A 17140-nucleotide genomic window follows, 5' to 3' on the forward strand; every position below is an offset into this window, starting at 1 on the left:
ATAAATTATTATTTTGTCATATCTTACAGTCTGACGTCTCCCTTCACCCACTTTTCTGTTGTCCATCCCCCAGAAAGGAGGTTATATGTTGTATTAGTCTATATTAACCCAGTTCTCAGAGAAGACAATCATATTTTTCAACACGAAGAGTCTTCATTCCAGTTGGAACCTTGTGAAGTCTGCATCCATAAGCAAAGTCAAATCTGGACAGGCCATCCATAAAGTCAGCAACAATATGTACCAGTTCACAGTCTCAAAAATCTCCAGCTGGTCGGGTTCTGGTCAACTCAATGTGGGCTGCCTCACTCAGCCTCCACATATGTAGATCCCTGTTATCAGTTCCCCTTCTCTATCCCACCCTACCTCAACCCTCCCAGTATCGCCACTCTCACCACTGGTCCTGAAGGGATCATCCGTCTGGATTCCCTGTGTTTCCAGTTCCTATCTGTACCAGTGTACATCCTCTGGTCTAGTGAGATTTGTAAGGTAGAATTGCGATCATGATAGTAGGTGGGGAGGACTACTAGAGGACTACTAAGAACTAGAAGAAAGTTGTATGTTTCATCGTTGCTACACTGCACCCTGACTGACTCGTCTCCTCCCTGCAACCCTTCCACAAGGGGATGTCCAGTTGCCTACAGATGGATGGAAATTTTTTTCAATAGTGGATCAACAAGTTTTTCTTCCTAGTATGTGGACAGGTGATATTGCTGATACTGAATGCCAGTGGTAAAGCTCTCAGCATCTCAGCAACACACAAGATACCACAGTACCAAACGGTAACAGTTAAGTGCCAGCAGGGTAGATAAGGATTTATAAATATCTAATATGAGAAGCATACTTACTAGTTTGTATTTCTTTGTAGATATACCGGTATTTGAAGCCTATTTTCTTTTCTCTTTTTTTGAAGCCTATTTTCTTAAGTAATTATTGGATTATTTCTTTCTCTCATAGAAAACAGGACCTACTATTATCAAGGTAGCTTTAAGGTGGTGGATATCCCATATAATAGTAATTATGAAAAGGAGACATCAGAAGAAACTAACCAACTTAGCAAAATTCTTGAGACCAAGGTAAGTTAGCATTATAGAAATATGGAAATATTTGTTTTATTGTCAATTCTCTGGAATATACATATGTTACTGGAATTCTATGTTTGACTCTATTTTCTTATAACAGATGGTGGATGCATTTGACAGTTCTAGCATTTACAGACAATATATCAATTCTCAAGTCATCACCTTGGTGTAAGTAACTCACATTGACCTTCAGAAAAGTGATCAACCCTCCATCCCAAACCCATGGGAGCAAGTCAATGCGCACAACAGAATGAATCACTGCCCAGTCCTGTGCCCGGCTCACAATTGTTTCCTGTGCTTGAGCCCATTGCTGCAGCCAGAGCATCAGTCCATCTCCTGGAGGGTCTTTGTCGTTTATCCAGCTCTTTGAGGCTCTTCATGTTTTTCATATGTCCCCTGCTTTACCAAATGTGATGTCCATCTCCAGGAACAGGTCTTTCCTGATAGAGCTTACAAGTTTTGAACCTTTATGGGAGCAAATAGACTTTTCTTTTCCCCAACAAATGATTGATGGGCTTGAACCACCAGCTCGGCAGTTAACAGTCCAATACTTACTTAACAGCTCCACATATACTATTGTATTATAACTCAAATTCCACCATGAAAAGATTGTATTCATATATTATAGCTATTATCTAATAAGTGACTAATATTCAGTATTATCTCATTCCCTGTCACTGCATCATTGCTGACTCCTAGTGACCCTATAAGACAGGGTAGAAGGGCCCTTGCGAGTTTCCAAGATTGAAACTCTTTATAGAAGTAGATAGCCCGTCTTTATCCTGTGGAGCAGTTGCTGGTTTTGAACTGCTGGCCTTGTGCATCACAGTCAACTGCCTAACCACTATGCCACCAGGGCTCCTTGAGTATAATTATCTCAAAAGTCTAATTATTTAGTAAAACTGAAAACCAGATTAGGCTATAGAGCTATTTACTGGACCTATTGAGAATGCACTAATTTTTAAATTGCATATGACTATCCTTATAGTTTCTTAAATTTTTATGTCCCCAAACATTATACTGACATTTGATATTTGTCACATATTCATTTAGCAGTAACTCAAATATAAACCTCATTTTCTTTTTATTTTATACTTATAAATGAGCTAAATACTTTGTAGAACTACCCCTAGAGTTCTTATAGGATAAAGGAATGGGATACTTTCTATTATCCCTGTATTAGTCTGGGTTGACTAGAGAACTCATAAACACACATATGTGTATAAGAAAGAGTTTTATATACAGAGTAATTGTGTATTAAGAAAACACCCCAGCTCAGTCCAGATCAAGTCCATAAGTCAAATATTAGTCCATATATCTGACACCAATCTATAGATTCCTCTTCATACTCACACAAAACATGCAATGATGCTGAATGCAGGAAGATCACAGGCCAGTGAGTGAAAAGTCTTGTGGATCCAGTGGTGGTAGAAGCACTTCAGTGTTGGCAGGAGTCTCCATGTGGCTCCTCCAGCTCCAGGGCACTAGCAAAGTTCCATGTTTCTTGTCAGCAGGAATGTCTTACAGGGAGTGAGCCCATATCTGGCCTCCAGTGAGCTATTTAACTCCATTTGTGCCTCCCAAATGAGGTCATCAAGCTGCGACCTGATTGACAGGTTAGACTCCACCCCTTTGCAAGTTGACAGGAGATTATGTAACTGCCACAACCCCTAAATAAAAAACTGGTATAGCCCAAAAATCGGGGCACGGAGCAGCATGAAATAAAAAAAGGAGGCCTAGAAATGTAGTTAGACTTGTGTCCAGCTTCTGCAACTTACTAGCCCCAAAATCTTGGGAGAATCACTATGTCTCTTTGAGCTTGTTCTCCCATCTACAAAATAATAATAATAATAATAATACAACCTAACCTGACTCCCTCCTGAAGTACTGCACATAGTTAATATGCTCAACTGCTAACTGAAAGGTTGTGGGTTCCAGGGCACCCACAGGCACCTCAGAAGAAAGATCTGGAAATCTGCTATCATAAGCCAGTCACTGAAACCCCTATGGAGCACAGGCCGACTCTGACCCACATGAGGAGGCTAGGAGTCAGAACTGAATCAATGGCAACAGGTTTTGCCTTCCTGATGGAAATGTACATGGGATCAAAGATGGTAATGGATAGGAGGTCATTGGCAAATAGTTACCATGTTTCAAATGAAAGTTACTGATTATTTTTCCCCTTATCAATACCACTAGACTATGATTCCCCTCATTCTTCCTCTCCTCCTGAGGCTCAATGCAGCATAAATTCAGCTTTCAATCAGTATTAGCTTTGAGGGTCTATTGTACTGGACAGACATAGGCAGACTCAAGCCGAATGGCCGAAGCACCTCTCAGAGGTGACTGCAACCAGACACTTCTCTTTGCTTTCCTATCTATTTTTCCTCCTTCTTTGGCTTTTGTTCCTCACACCTAGGCTGCAGAGAACTCTGTCCTTCCTCCCCCATCTCTTCAGCAAAACCACCGGGTGAAGATGGCGTGGCAAGGCCAGGGGCAGCCAGGTTCTTTTCCCCTCTCACCTAGCCCTCATTCTGTCCCAGGGCCCTTCTTGCCTCCTATCCATTCTTCCCCCATTAAACTGAGTGACTGACTTTGGAGAGTGGCTCTCCTGTTCTTACATTGCTGCTATTTACAAGCTCAGATACTTGTTTTTTGTCTTTGTATCTTGCTTTTCTGTATGCTGCACTCTCTCACTTGAAGGCCGTGCTCCTCCATGGCCTTCTGCACCTCTTGTGTGCAGAAAGCAGAGCTTGGAGCTGTGAAGATTTAGTGGAATTCTCAGGTCTTTCCTGAGCCAATGACATCAGTGGAGCTGCTGTGAGAATAATAAATGGGAAGCATCTACCACAGGTAGATGCTACTAGTAGCATGAAGTAGGAACCTACTTCATGGGTGATGCTCAATAAATGGTCCTCTTACTGTTAGGGTCATTCTTTAAAAACAACAACAAAACCCCGTTCTATTGGCATATCATCCACATATACAATTCAATAGTTCAATCACATCAAGAAGGTTGTTCAGTCCGCATCACCATCAGTTCTAGAACATTTTCTTCATCCTGTACTTATTGTTATTAGCTCCCCATCTCCCCAAGAGGAAGTTAGGGAGAAATGTCGCTGAACATACATTTTCACTTTGTGAAAATTCTGCTACAGTTAGCAAACATGTGAGTTGAAGCCTCCGAGGTATAATCCTGGTTTCTATGTCAACTGGTTGGGCATCCTTTGTTGCTGTGTACTGTCAAGTTGATTCTGACTCTTAAAAACCCTAGTGGGCAGACTAGGGCTGCCATTTAGAGTTTACTAGACCGGTGCCTGCAACACTGGGCCCAAACATACGGATGGTGCAGGACTGGGCAGAGTTTCATTAATTGTACATAGGGTCTCCAAGTCAGGATTGATTTAACAACACCTAACAATGACAAAAGCAACAACCTTAATAAGATTGCCAGGTCTTTTTTTTCCCCGTAAAGCAGATGGAGGATTTGAACTATGAACCTTTAAGTTAGTAACCTAACAATCTTTGTACCACCAGGGCTCCTTCAGGTGTCCCTTTTAACTAATTACATTAAGCTGATTTCAATCCATAAAAATAGAGTAGAACTAGACCATTGGTTTCACAAGGCTGTAAAGCTTCACAAAAACAGACAGCTACATCTTTCTCCCTCAAAACAACTCATTGATTTGAACTAATGACTTTTTAATGAGCAGCTAAGTGCTTTAACCAACATTCAACCAGGGCTCCTTCAGGTATAATAATATCACTGTAGACACTACACTGTGATCTGCTTGATAATTGCCCATGACTTTCCTGATTCCAAACAATCTCACCCTGATCACCACAGTTATGCTCGAGCACAATTTTACTCAATAACTTGTCAGTGCTACCCTTTAGCTAGCATTCAGACCTTCTTCCATCTAAGTGCAATTTCTTGGGCACTGTAGTCTCTGGATGACTAGGCATAGGGAGATAGAGTGCATTGTGTAAAGTACTTGGCTATTAAGTCAATTATAATTAATCTGGTCTACTTTTCTGTTAATTACCATCAAGCTAATTTCCATGCGTGAAGAGTAGAAATTTTCCTAGGGGTTCAAGGCTATGATTATAGAGACAAATTTCCAGGCCGGTCTTTTGAAGTGTCTATGCTTCAGGCAAATCTGCTGCAAAAACGAGTTCTTTAAAGAGTTGAAGAACAGGACTATACTTTGAATACTAAGACACTCCTGACCCAAGAAAATGGTATTTTCATTCACCTCATATGCGTTTGAAAGTTACATAATGAATAAAAACCAAAGAAGAATTTTGTTGGTGAAGAATATTGAAAATACCATGAACCACAAGAGGAACAAACAGATTAGTCTTGGAAGAAGAAGAAACAGAATGCTGATTAGAGGTGAGAATGAGGAGGCTTCTTCTTACAGATTTTGGATATGTTTTCAGGAGAAATCTGACCCTGGGAAAGACATAATGCTTGGTAAGGGAGAGGGGCAGAGGAAAAGAGGGAGACTGTCAAGGAGATACATTGATATAGTAACTGCAATAATGGGTGCAAACATAACAGTATTATGTAGGGATGGCACAGAACTGGGCAGTGTGTAATTCTGCTGTGCATGAAGTCATTATGAGTTGGTAACTCAATGGCACCTAACAACAATAACAACAACAACAACAACAACATGAGGGCGGATTTGAGTAGTAAACTTTTCTGCTTGTAGTTAGGACTCAACTGTTTGCCCCTTCTAGGGACCATTCGATACATAATCTTACATACCTGACAGGCCCTCCCTTTTTTGTTTATAAAGTGAAAATAAACATTCATTACTGTAGAGCTATTGTGTAGACTAAATGTGATAATATAATTTTCTTATGTACTTTAAGCAAAGCAGGTATGGGGTAAATGCAAATAAGTATTATCATTCAGTTATTAGGGAGGTTATTATTTTATGGGGGTTATAACCAGTTATAATTTAGGTAGTTCCCAGATTACTAACAAATTCCCTTCCTTGTATACTTGTATTTACATAGAATTTGTCCCTAATTCAGAACAGTTAGATATGGCTCATATACCTTATGTCAGTTAGTCAAATGTTTGTCTTAGTTCATAGTAGAAACACTTGACTGTTGGTATGTTGCACTGTGCTGGCTTGTGTGTTCCTGAGACCTATGTCACTAGTATTTCAAATGTCAGTAGAGTCACCCACAGTGATACGCCTCAGCAGAGCTTCCAGACTAAGAACAGACTACAAAGAGGGAATTGGTTGTCTACATCTGAAGAACTGTCCACTGAAACATGGATGCATTGTATTGAAACATTGTCAGATACTGACGGCCTAAGGAATGGAAGCAGAGCATTATCAGAGATAGTGCTGGAGGATGGGGCCCTCGGGTTGGAAGGCACTTGAAATGTGACTGAGGTGGAGCTGATTGCTCAGTGGTCAGCCGGCCATGGTGGTGTGAGTTGGGACAAGCCTGTGGAAGTGGATGCTCTGGACTCTTTATTTGCTGAGGGGGCATGACTCAAGGAAAGGAGAAACCACTGAAAAAATCTGCTAATGATCAGAACTTGGAATGTGAAAAGTATGAAAAATTGGACGCTAGAAAAATTAGAAGTCGTCAAAAATGGAATGGAACACATAAAGATCAATACTGTTGGCATTAGTGAGGTGAAATGGACTGGTGTTGGTTATTTTGAATCACAAAATCATCTGGTTTACTATGCTGGGAATAACACAATCAAGAGGAATGATGTGGCATTCATTGTCAAAAAGGACATTGGAAAATCAATTATAGAAATACAATTCTGTCTGTAATAAGATTATATCTATCCACATTCAAGGAAATCCAATTAATACAACTACTATTCAAAGTTATGCACCAAGTATGAAAGATAGTGGTGAAGAAATTGAAGAATTCTATCGACTTTTTCAGTCTAAAATTGATCAAACATATAACCAAGATGCATTTATAATTATTGAATACCGAAATGCAAAAGTTGGAAACAAACGGGGAAGAATAGTGGTTGGAAAATATGGTGTTGGTAATAGAAATAAAGCTGGAGATCAAATGATAGAACTTTTCAAGATCAATGACTTGGTCATAGCCAATAGTTTTTTTCAACATCACAAATAGTGACTATACACATGAACTTTTCCTGATGGGATGACTACATATGACAAGCTCAATATCAGCAGATGAAACCAGGCCAGGGGTTGACTGTGGAACAGAGCATCAATTGCTCATATGTAGGTTCAGGTAGAAGCTGAAGAAATTTAAAACAAGTCCACTAGAGTCAAAATGTGGTGCTCAGTATTTCCCACCTCAATTTTGAAAACACCTCAGGAACAGATCTGCTGCCTTGAACACTAATGACCGAAGACCGGATGAGCTGTGGGGGGACATCAAGGCCATCGTTCACGAAGAAAGCAAAAGGTCATCAAACAGGCTAGAGAGAAAAATTAAAAAAGATTAACGTGGATGTCAGAAGAGACCAGGCAACTTGTTTTTAATTATAGAGTGGCTTAACTAAATAGAAAAAATAATGAAGTCAAAGAACAATAGGAAAATTTAGAGGGCAGCTTGAGAAGATAAAGTCAAATATTATAATGAACTGTGCAAGGCCTCGTGTTAGAAAAGCAAAAAAGAACACACTCAGCATATCTTAAACTGAATCAACTCAAGAAAATAATTCAACCCTCAAGTTGCACTATTGAAAGATTCTAAGGGAAAATACTGAATGATTTAGGAAACATCAAAAGACCATGGAAAGGATACACACAGTCACGGTACCAAAAATCACTAGTAGACATTCTACCATTTCAGGAAGTAGCACATGAGCAAGAACCAATGGTGCTGAAGGAAGAAGTTCAAGCGCACTGAAAGCATTAGCTAGAAACAAGGTTCCAGGAATTGATGGAATATTAATTGAAATGTCTCAACAAGCTGATGTTGAAAAGCAGGGAGGTTACTTTGAGGACTAAGGTGCACCTGACCCAAGCCATGGTATTTTCAATGATTCACATGCATGTAAGTGTTGGACATTGACTAAAAAAAAAATTGAAGAAGAATCGATGTGCTAGAATTATGGTGCTGGCAAACAGTATTTAAACTACCACAGACTGCCAAAGTCCAGTGTGAATGAAACCTCTTTCATAAAAATTCCTCTGCATACACAGATAGGATAGATACCGTTTCATTTGTCTTTGTTATAGCGATTTGTAAACATGTACTACCTTCTCTACTTGTAGGAAAAACCTTTAATGATAGGAAGGTTATCTTAGTCTCCTTTGGATCACCTGATATTTCCCAGCCCACCTGCTTTCCTACAGCCAGTGCTCAATAAATCCTGGTGGGTACATGAGTACATACTCGCGGTGCTTAGGTGACTTCTCCACCTGTGTTTTGCAGACTTTTCCCATTTCTCAGATTTGTAGGATGTGTTGTCTTATACACAGAATTGTACAGTTAGATGCACACTGCCTACTATGTATGACCACTTAAGGTTGGCAGATGAACGTATGTCAAAACTAAAGGGCAGGTGCTGCACAAGCCTATAAAAGAGCAGAAGAAACCAAGATACAAAACATGAGGGAATGAGGAAGAAAATGTTATTTTGGGGAACATAGGAAAATTCTCTTCTTGCTTTTTTTTGTCTTTTCTAGTCCTGATACTAATAGTGTGACAGCTCAGATATGGCTGGTATTCAAGTCTTCCAAATCAAGAAAGGAAAGTACAAGAAGAAGCATTGAAAGCATCTTACAACAGATGCTGAGGAACCAATCAGGATCTGTGACAACAGATCCCAATTCTCTTAGGCTAGTAGGTAAGCGTACACATGTTAGACGGGAGCGACGTGACTCTCATCCCTCAACATAGCACAAACGCCAGGCTCCAAATTGATCTTAGAAGCATAAATATCGCCAACAAATGAATCACTATTTTAGATAAGAGTAATTAGTTTTATTTGCCATTTTCAAAAACACATTCAGATCACAATACTATAATAATATAATATTATAAGATCATAATACTATACCTTCTTATTGGTTCTGTATAAAAAACAAAACAAACTCAAGCAAATCAAAGCTAAACTACATCTCAGTCTAAAGAGATATTAAGATTTAAACAGTTCTTATAAGCACTGCTGTCTTGTTATTCTTTTAATGAAACCAAACTCACTGCTATCAAGTTAATGTCAACTCCCAGAGACTCTACAGGCCAGGATCGAATTGTCCCTGTGAGTTTCTGAAGCTGGGGATCTTACAGGAGTAGAAAGCCATGTCTTTCTCCCGCGGAGCTGCCAGTGGTTTCCAATGGCTCATCCTGCACAAAGTCACCAGGGTTCCTGCTAGTCTTTTAATAATCTCTTAGAAGTTTCAGTAACAGCATTGGGTCTGCCATTATAATTAGGATGAAATTTTAAAGTAATTTTGTATGCTGGCAGGAATCAGAAATGCTTGTGAAGCCTTCTAGCTTTTCTATGGAAAGACACTGATGGTTTTTCATTTTACTAGATTATGAAGAAAAATATTTCTATAGGGGTTCCAGTTCAAACATACATAGGTTTATTTTGTGTCTAAACATGTCTCTGTGATCTCTAAATGGCTTCAGACAAGGTACACTGATAATATATTTGTCTGAGAGTGTCTTCAAAATAAAGGCATACGTTTTGCTTCTTGGAAAAAGCAAACAATCTTCAGGTCTGGGCTAATATAACCTTTTTAACAAAACTCAAGTGATATCATACATTTATTGACAATGGTCCCCTGTTTTATTTTATTTCAGAAACTAGTAAAGTCAATGCTGAAAAGATTATCAATAATCGTAAGTTTGGATGCTTTCTAATTAATTGTATGAGATGATTTAAAATGCATGGTAATCACCAAGACTTGTTATTCTTTGCTAGGCAAATCCAAAGTACTTTACACTAGATAATTCATTTTATCCACACAATACTCCTAGAGATAGGTACTATTATTATCATCATCTTTTTGAGAACCTAAAACACAAAGAAGTGAAATTCTTTATCCAGATTAATCTAGATCAGAAATGCTGGTGCTAGAATTTAAACTCAATGTGTCTCACCTCACTTTATCTGTCTTTAATAGCATAAGAATTCCCCAAGTGCCAAGGTGCCATGGAGATACTGGGCTGGGTAGCATTGGCCTAGGGCCTGCTAGGGCTTCCTGTGTAGAATATGTTCTATTCTTATCACTGTAAGGCATTGCTAGATTGAGCTAAAATAAAGGGGAACCTGAGCTCACCTTTTACTTTTTTTTAGCATTTATTAAAGATCATTTTATTGGGGGTTCTTACAGCTGTTGTAACAATCCATACATCAATTGTATCAAGCATATTTGTACATATGTTGCCATCATTATTTTCTAAACATTTATTTTCTATTTAAGCCCTTGGGACCAGCTCCTCTTTTTACCCTCCCTCCTCTCCTCCCATCCTCATGACCCCTTGATAAATTATAAATTGTTATTATTTTCAAATATTACACTGACCACTATCTCCCTTCCCCCATAAATTCTTTTGTTCCTCCCCCTAGGGGTGTGTGTGTGGTTATGTGTCCATCATTGTGGTCAGCCCCCCACCCTGTTATTAAATAGATGTTACCTTCCTCTTCTCCTTGGAATAAATCTGACTTTTCCATAGGCTGCGGGAGACGAGCAAGGATGTCGGCTACCTACGACCGAGTCAAGGGAGGCTCCAGCGCTCAGGAAGGAGAATGGCCCTGGCAAGCTAGCCTCAGAAAGAATGGCAGGCACTATTGCGGGGCCTCTCTGATCAGTGACAGATACTTAGTGACTGCAGCTCACTGCTTTAAAAAGTAAGTTCACTATCTTGCTACAGGTTGGAGTCAGTTCCAGTTGACACATGATTCTTAACTCTTATCACTCTACTCTTCAATTGTATACTGCAGACACTCCAAATTACTTGTCGGTGCTAGAATAGAGTATCTTATTTCATACTTCCAATTTCCCACACACACTGTCTCACCTATCTGGAATGCCCCCTCCTCATCTCTAAAGGAAATATGACTTCAAAAGATTTTTGTGTGAAATCTTCCATCGCTTTATCCACAGAGATTAGATTCCCTGTTTTATGGTGAAGCAAGCAATTATTCTAACTGCCTTAATCTATTCATTATGCTCCTTGAAGAAACAGACCATTTTAATGTTTGTGTCCACATGATCCCTTCTGAAGACCCCTGGTGGCACATTGGTTAAAGCACTTTGGTGTTAACCAAGGTTTGAACTCACCAACCCCTCTATGGGAGAAAGATGAGGCAGGCTGCTTCTCTAAAGATTTATAGCCTTGGAAACCTTATGAAGAAGTTCTATTCTATTGTACAGGGTCATCATGAATCAAAATAGACTCAGTGGCAAGGAGCTTGGCTTTGATTTACTGTCTCATATAGTGTATAGGCTCACATACGATTTTTTTTTTGAGTTTCTGAGATTGTAACTCTTTTTTTTTTTTTAAACATTTTATTAGGGGCTCATACAACTGTTATCGCAATCCATACACACATCAATTGTGTAAAGCGCATTTGTACATCACGATTTTAAAAATGAATTAAAAATAGATTTATAAATTCGACTAGACTGTAGAACAAATATATATTAATGGCACAAAAGAGTACAGTAGATGCAGAATATATTTATATCATTCTGACACAAGGAAAAAGGCCTTGACTTGTTGTTTTTGTTTTTCTAAGGTCCCAGAATCCAAATAACTATACAGTCAGCTTCGGCACAAGAGTAACACCACCCTACATGGAACATTATGTTAAAAAAATAATTATTCATGAAGCCTATAACCCAAAGGAGTATCATGATGACGTTGCCCTTGTACTGCTCACGGAAAACGTTTTATTTAATAATGATGTACACCGCGTTTGTCTCCCTGAAGCCTCCCAAATTTTCCCCCCAGGTGAAGGTGTTGTTGTGACAGGATGGGGAGCCTTGTTTCATGATGGTAAGTTTACCGACAGCCTACCATCCTCATGTGAGGTACAAAAGCAACAAGAAAAGTTAATGATGCAGGTACAGAGAGAACCAACTTTGTTCATCTCCAGGTGGTCTGAATAGGCTACTACAATGCAGTTCCCTCAGGGAATTGCTCATATGGAGTCATGACTTAACAAAGAACATGCCAAATGATCCCTTGGCAGAATTATTAAGCACTAGGCTGCTAACTGAATGGTTAGTAGTTTGAACCCACCAGCCAGCTGAGGGAGAAAGTCTACTTCAGTTAAGGGGTACAGCTTTGCTGAGTGAAACAAGGCAAGCACAAAAGGACAAATTGAGATCAATATTTTAAGAAGCCAAGAAATGGTTTCATATTAGAAGAAACATTTTTTAATAGTTGTTAGGGATGAGGTGGAGAAGTCACTAGAAGAGAGACAGGTGTTAACTTGAGTGAAGAAAAAGCAATATACAATGAAAGAGAGACCAGACCAAATGACAGGGGAAGGCAAGGGGAGGAGGGGAGGCGTCGAAGACAACAGAGAGAAATACTGTTATATACACCATCCTACCCTAGCGTTAAGAAACAAGTAGGTGCAGAGGTAGGTGTAGGCGGATGGTGTGGGAGGGATAGTGGGAATATACGCATGGATATAGGTGGATTTTACAGAGGAAACTTGTGCATGGGTATTTAACTTTGCTGCAAATATGTACATGAATATGGTGGCGCATACAGGGAGCAAAGTTATTAAAAATTCTTAGCCATAACCAAATACCTTGAGAGAATTAGGTGCTGAGCCTAATAACTTCTTAGACATAACCAAATACCTTGAGAGAATTAGGTGCTGAGCCTGGGGACTCAGGACTATAGTCTTAGGAGATGTCAAGGTCAATTGGCATAACATCATCCACAAAGCAACGCTCCGCATGCTTCCTTGGTGATCAGTGGATGAGGTCTTGAAAGCCAACTCTTGATCTTTCTCTACCTTGGGGAAAGAAGAGTGGTGAACATTAGATACACATACATGATGGGTCCGAAGGACTAATGGGTCACCAGTACAGCAATTTCTAGGACTCTGAGATCAGGAGAATTAGACAGTGCCTGGCTACCACTCCCAAATGTTCTGAGAGGGATCACTCATCACAAAAAAAGAACAGACTACTAGTCAGTGGTGGGAGCCCACCAGAGACTGTTGAAACCTCTGAGATTATGTTTTTTTTTAATTGTCCTTCATATCTGAAAATTAATTCATCTCCATGGGTCAAGTTTCACCCAAACAATAAGCAGGTCTATAAAGGGAACAATAACACTTGTTATATACACACACTTTAGACTAATCAATCATTTGAGCTCAAAAGGGCAATATTTAGCCAAGGGCAATCATTCAGATGGATTAAGAAAAAAGAGGTATGGGTTCAGGAAACACACATCAGAAGTGGAATAAATGATGTTACATTGTAGAGATTGATCTCAATGAACTCAGAGAATATGTGTATGAGTTGTTTAATAGAAACCTGATCGGTTCCATCTACCATCTTGGGAACTCTATGGAGCAATTCTACTTTGTTGTCACTATGAGGGTCACTATGGATTGGAATAGAGTTGATGGCCATAGATTTTTGTTTTGTTTTGTTTTGTTTTAGAATATTTCAAGGGAAACAGTTTGGTTCCAGAACTTCCCCAACCTTGAAAAAATAAACTGAGAAAGGTCTGGTCCAAAGAGCTAAGAAGGGACATAAGGATATAAGGAAGAAGAATAAGAAAGATGTATCAAATTATATTTTTAACATTTTCTGTTCATTGGTTTGAAGCAGGAAACTGAATGGGTTTTGTTTTGTTTGATTCTAAGAATAGGCAAGGGACAAGTATAGGCCCTAGGCACAGAGAATAAAGCACAGTCCCATACTGCTCTGTTCAGAACAACTCTTTTACTGATAATGCTTATTTTTTAGGGCAATACCCAGTGGTACTTCAGAAAGCACCCGTGAAGATTATTGATACAAATACTTGTAATTCTGTAGAAGCATATAATGGTTTGGTTTGGGACACAATGTTATGTGCTGGTTACATGGAAGGAAATATTGATGCCTGCCAGGTAAGTGTGGGCATTATGTGCAGTCACCACATGGTTTCTAAGTGGATTAGGTTGGGTTTGCCAGAGAAGCACAAGCAGTGAGGCTTGTATGTGTTATATGTAGAAAGAGATTTATATCAATAAATGGTTTACACAATTATACAAAGAGGTGAGTCCAGGCCAGTTCACATCAGGCATCCCCTGACTCACTGAAGGTGTTGAACGGGAAGCAGGATGATGAAGCAGAGACAACAGGAAGCACAGGTTGGGGGATGCAGAGGTCTGAAGTCAGCTGAATGAAGCCATCATCAATAATCTACTAATGGCTCCTGGGAATAGCAGATGATGCAGGGGGTATCAAGGAATCTCCAGCTCAGACACAAGATCCAGCTCTGGCAGAAGGTGAAGGACCAAAGAGGATTTGACTCTGCTCAGTCTCGCTTATCCAAAAAGGGTTATAACACCAAGGAGTTGTCATCAGGCTGCAATACAATTGCTAGGTTAAGCTCTGCTCCTAAACTTACAGGAGTGTCTAGTGCCATGATCCCTAACCATTGCAGGCCACCTTTCGTCAATTTGGCGCCTGTATTTAACTCTTTAATCATACATAATCGCCAAAGACAATAAAAAAATCATACTCACACCTAAAATGATGCAACTAGCATGCCTACAACCAAAAAGACAGTAACCACATTTTCATCTTATAGTTTAAGATGAAAAAATATTTGGTGCATATGAACAAGTAGGAATTATTCATAACAATTATAGGCAGCTGGTAATTAGGACCATATTCTTCCACTACCCATTCTATATTTCCTTTACCCTCAGCAAGTACCTTGCTTGGTCATGGTTCTTTGTCTGGTGGAGTGATCCAAACTCTCATTCATTAAAATTTTGAGATATTAGTAGTCATGTCAGAATTATGGTGTTATATTTTACGACTTTACCAAAGTAGTACTAAGAGAAGACCTAAAATCTCTTGGATTCTAGACATAGTCTTCTTTACCTCCGTTATGTAAAAACAATCCAATTTCCCCAGGGTAATAAGGATCAATCCCACCACTCAATGCAATAACACCCTACTTTACCTGTTGATCCAGAGGCATGAAGAAGCCAAAATGGTTAGGGGACACTCTTTTTTGGGGGGGGTTAGGGGGATACTCTTAACTGCCGACACTCTTAACTGCCAGTTTAATTGAATCCATGCTGTGTTTCCAGGTGGGAGCATTACTCCTTTTGGAACTAGAACTTCCAGATCTGGATTACCAGGTCAGGAAGCAAAAATGTCCAAGGGATCACTAGGAGTAGTAATAATTAGTGTCACTCTTAGTTCCACCCCCTTGGTTCCTGGACCTGTGAATTCTGGCTATTGGTGACACCGCACATATATTGGCTGCTGGTATAGAGCATATACAGTCTCCTGAAGGCCATTGCTCCCTATCTGGTGCCATAATTGTTTCTTTAGAAGTCCACTCCATTATTCTCTCACACTGGTTGCTTCAGAGTGATGAGGAACATCTGTGCATGGGTCCATTGGTACAAATCACTTGCTGTGAAGTGAGTTCCTGATCTGAAGTATTGTGTGGGACATCATGCCAGTGGATAAGGCATTCTATAAGTCCGAGAATGGTAGTTTTGGCAGAAGCAGTGAGTGCAGGGAAGGGAAATCCATATTCAGTGTGTCTGCTCCTGTAAGAACAAAATGCTACCCTTTCCATGATGGAAGTGGTTTTATGTAATCAACCTGTCACCAGGTTGTTTGTTAATTGCCATAAGGAAGGATCCCATATCCTGGACTCAGAGTTTTGGTCTCAGCTGCTGGCAGATGGGGCACTCAGCAGTGGCAGTAGAGAAAAGTCCATGTTGCTGAGCCCATGCATAACCTCCATCATTGCTACCATGTCCACTTTGAACATGTATTCATGTTCATGCATCGGGTAATAACAGGTGTAGCTGGGGGAAGGGAATGATGAGTTCATACAGAATGTATTATCCTATTCACTTGATTGTTCAAATTCTCCTCTTCAGAGGTTCACTCTTTGGTGAGCATTCATATGAGACAAAATATCTTCACTTTTTTTGCCCATCCAGAGAGGTCTATCCACATACCTCTTCCCCACAACTCTTTGTCACCAGTTTTCCAGAAGTGCTCCTGCCAAGTCCCTGACCATTCAGCCAAATGACTGGCCATAGCCCATGAATTAATATATAGTTGCACATTTGGTCATTTCTCCTTCCAGACAAACTGCACAACCAGAAGATCTGCTCAAAGTTCTGCCCATTGGAAGCATTTCCTTTCATCATTGTCCTTCAGGGAGGGCCCATACAGGGGCTGTAGTGCTGCTGTCATCCACTTTAGAGTGGTACCTGCATATTGTGCAGAATCATCAATAAACCAAGCAGGAGTTTTCTGTTCCTCAGTTAACTGATCGCAAGGAATTCCCCATGAGACCATAGATGCAAACCTGGAGAAGAAAGTATTGTGAAAGGAGTGGAGACCACAGGCATTTGGGACAGACACTTCATGCATCTTACTTGCACCTTCAGGTTCCATTCTAGCCTAATCTCGTATACACCACTTGCATTTAATGATAGAGTGCTACCGTGCATGCCCAATTTTATGGCTATGTGGGTCAGACAACACCCAGTTCACGATGGGCAACTCAGGCCCATGGTGACTTGGTGCTCAATTATGAGGCATTCAGTCTCCACTAAGGCCCATTAACAGGTCAAAAGCTGTTTTTCAATAGAGGCCAAGTTGTCTGCAGAGGACTGTAGAGCTTTGCTCCAAAATCCTGAGGGTTTTTGTTGTGATTCTCCAATAGGGGCTTGCTAAAGCCTCTACACGCATCTCTATCTGCCACTAATGTCTCAAGCACCATTGGATCAGCTGGATCATATGGCCCAAGTAGCAAAGTGACTTGCATGGTAGCATGCATTTGTTGAAGAGTTTTCTCTTGTTTTGGCGCTGAGTCAAAGCTGACAGCATTTTCAGTCACTTGATATGTAG

At 40.0% G+C, this 17140-nt stretch overlaps 1 protein-coding gene across 1 annotated transcript in view; it reads left to right on the forward strand.

Moving 5' to 3' along the window:
- LOC101640494 (transmembrane serine protease 11B) overlaps positions 1–17140 on the forward strand; it is a 42624-nt gene that overhangs the window by 24284 nt on the left and 1200 nt on the right. Inside the window, exons 4-10 of the mRNA XM_004706336.1 lie at positions 955–1073; positions 1180–1247; positions 8741–8901; positions 9864–9902; positions 10740–10914; positions 11806–12065; positions 14009–14151. Of these exons, the coding sequence (XP_004706393.1) occupies positions 955–1073; positions 1180–1247; positions 8741–8901; positions 9864–9902; positions 10740–10914; positions 11806–12065; positions 14009–14151 (965 nt within the window). The remainder of the gene's footprint in view (positions 1–954; positions 1074–1179; positions 1248–8740; positions 8902–9863; positions 9903–10739; positions 10915–11805; positions 12066–14008; positions 14152–17140) is intronic.

This window comes from Echinops telfairi, unplaced genomic scaffold (genome assembly GCF_000313985.2).
Source record: "Echinops telfairi isolate 266 unplaced genomic scaffold, ASM31398v2 ScPeMD7_7468;HRSCAF=8506_0, whole genome shotgun sequence".
NCBI classification, from domain to species: Eukaryota; Metazoa; Chordata; class Mammalia; order Afrosoricida; family Tenrecidae; genus Echinops; species Echinops telfairi.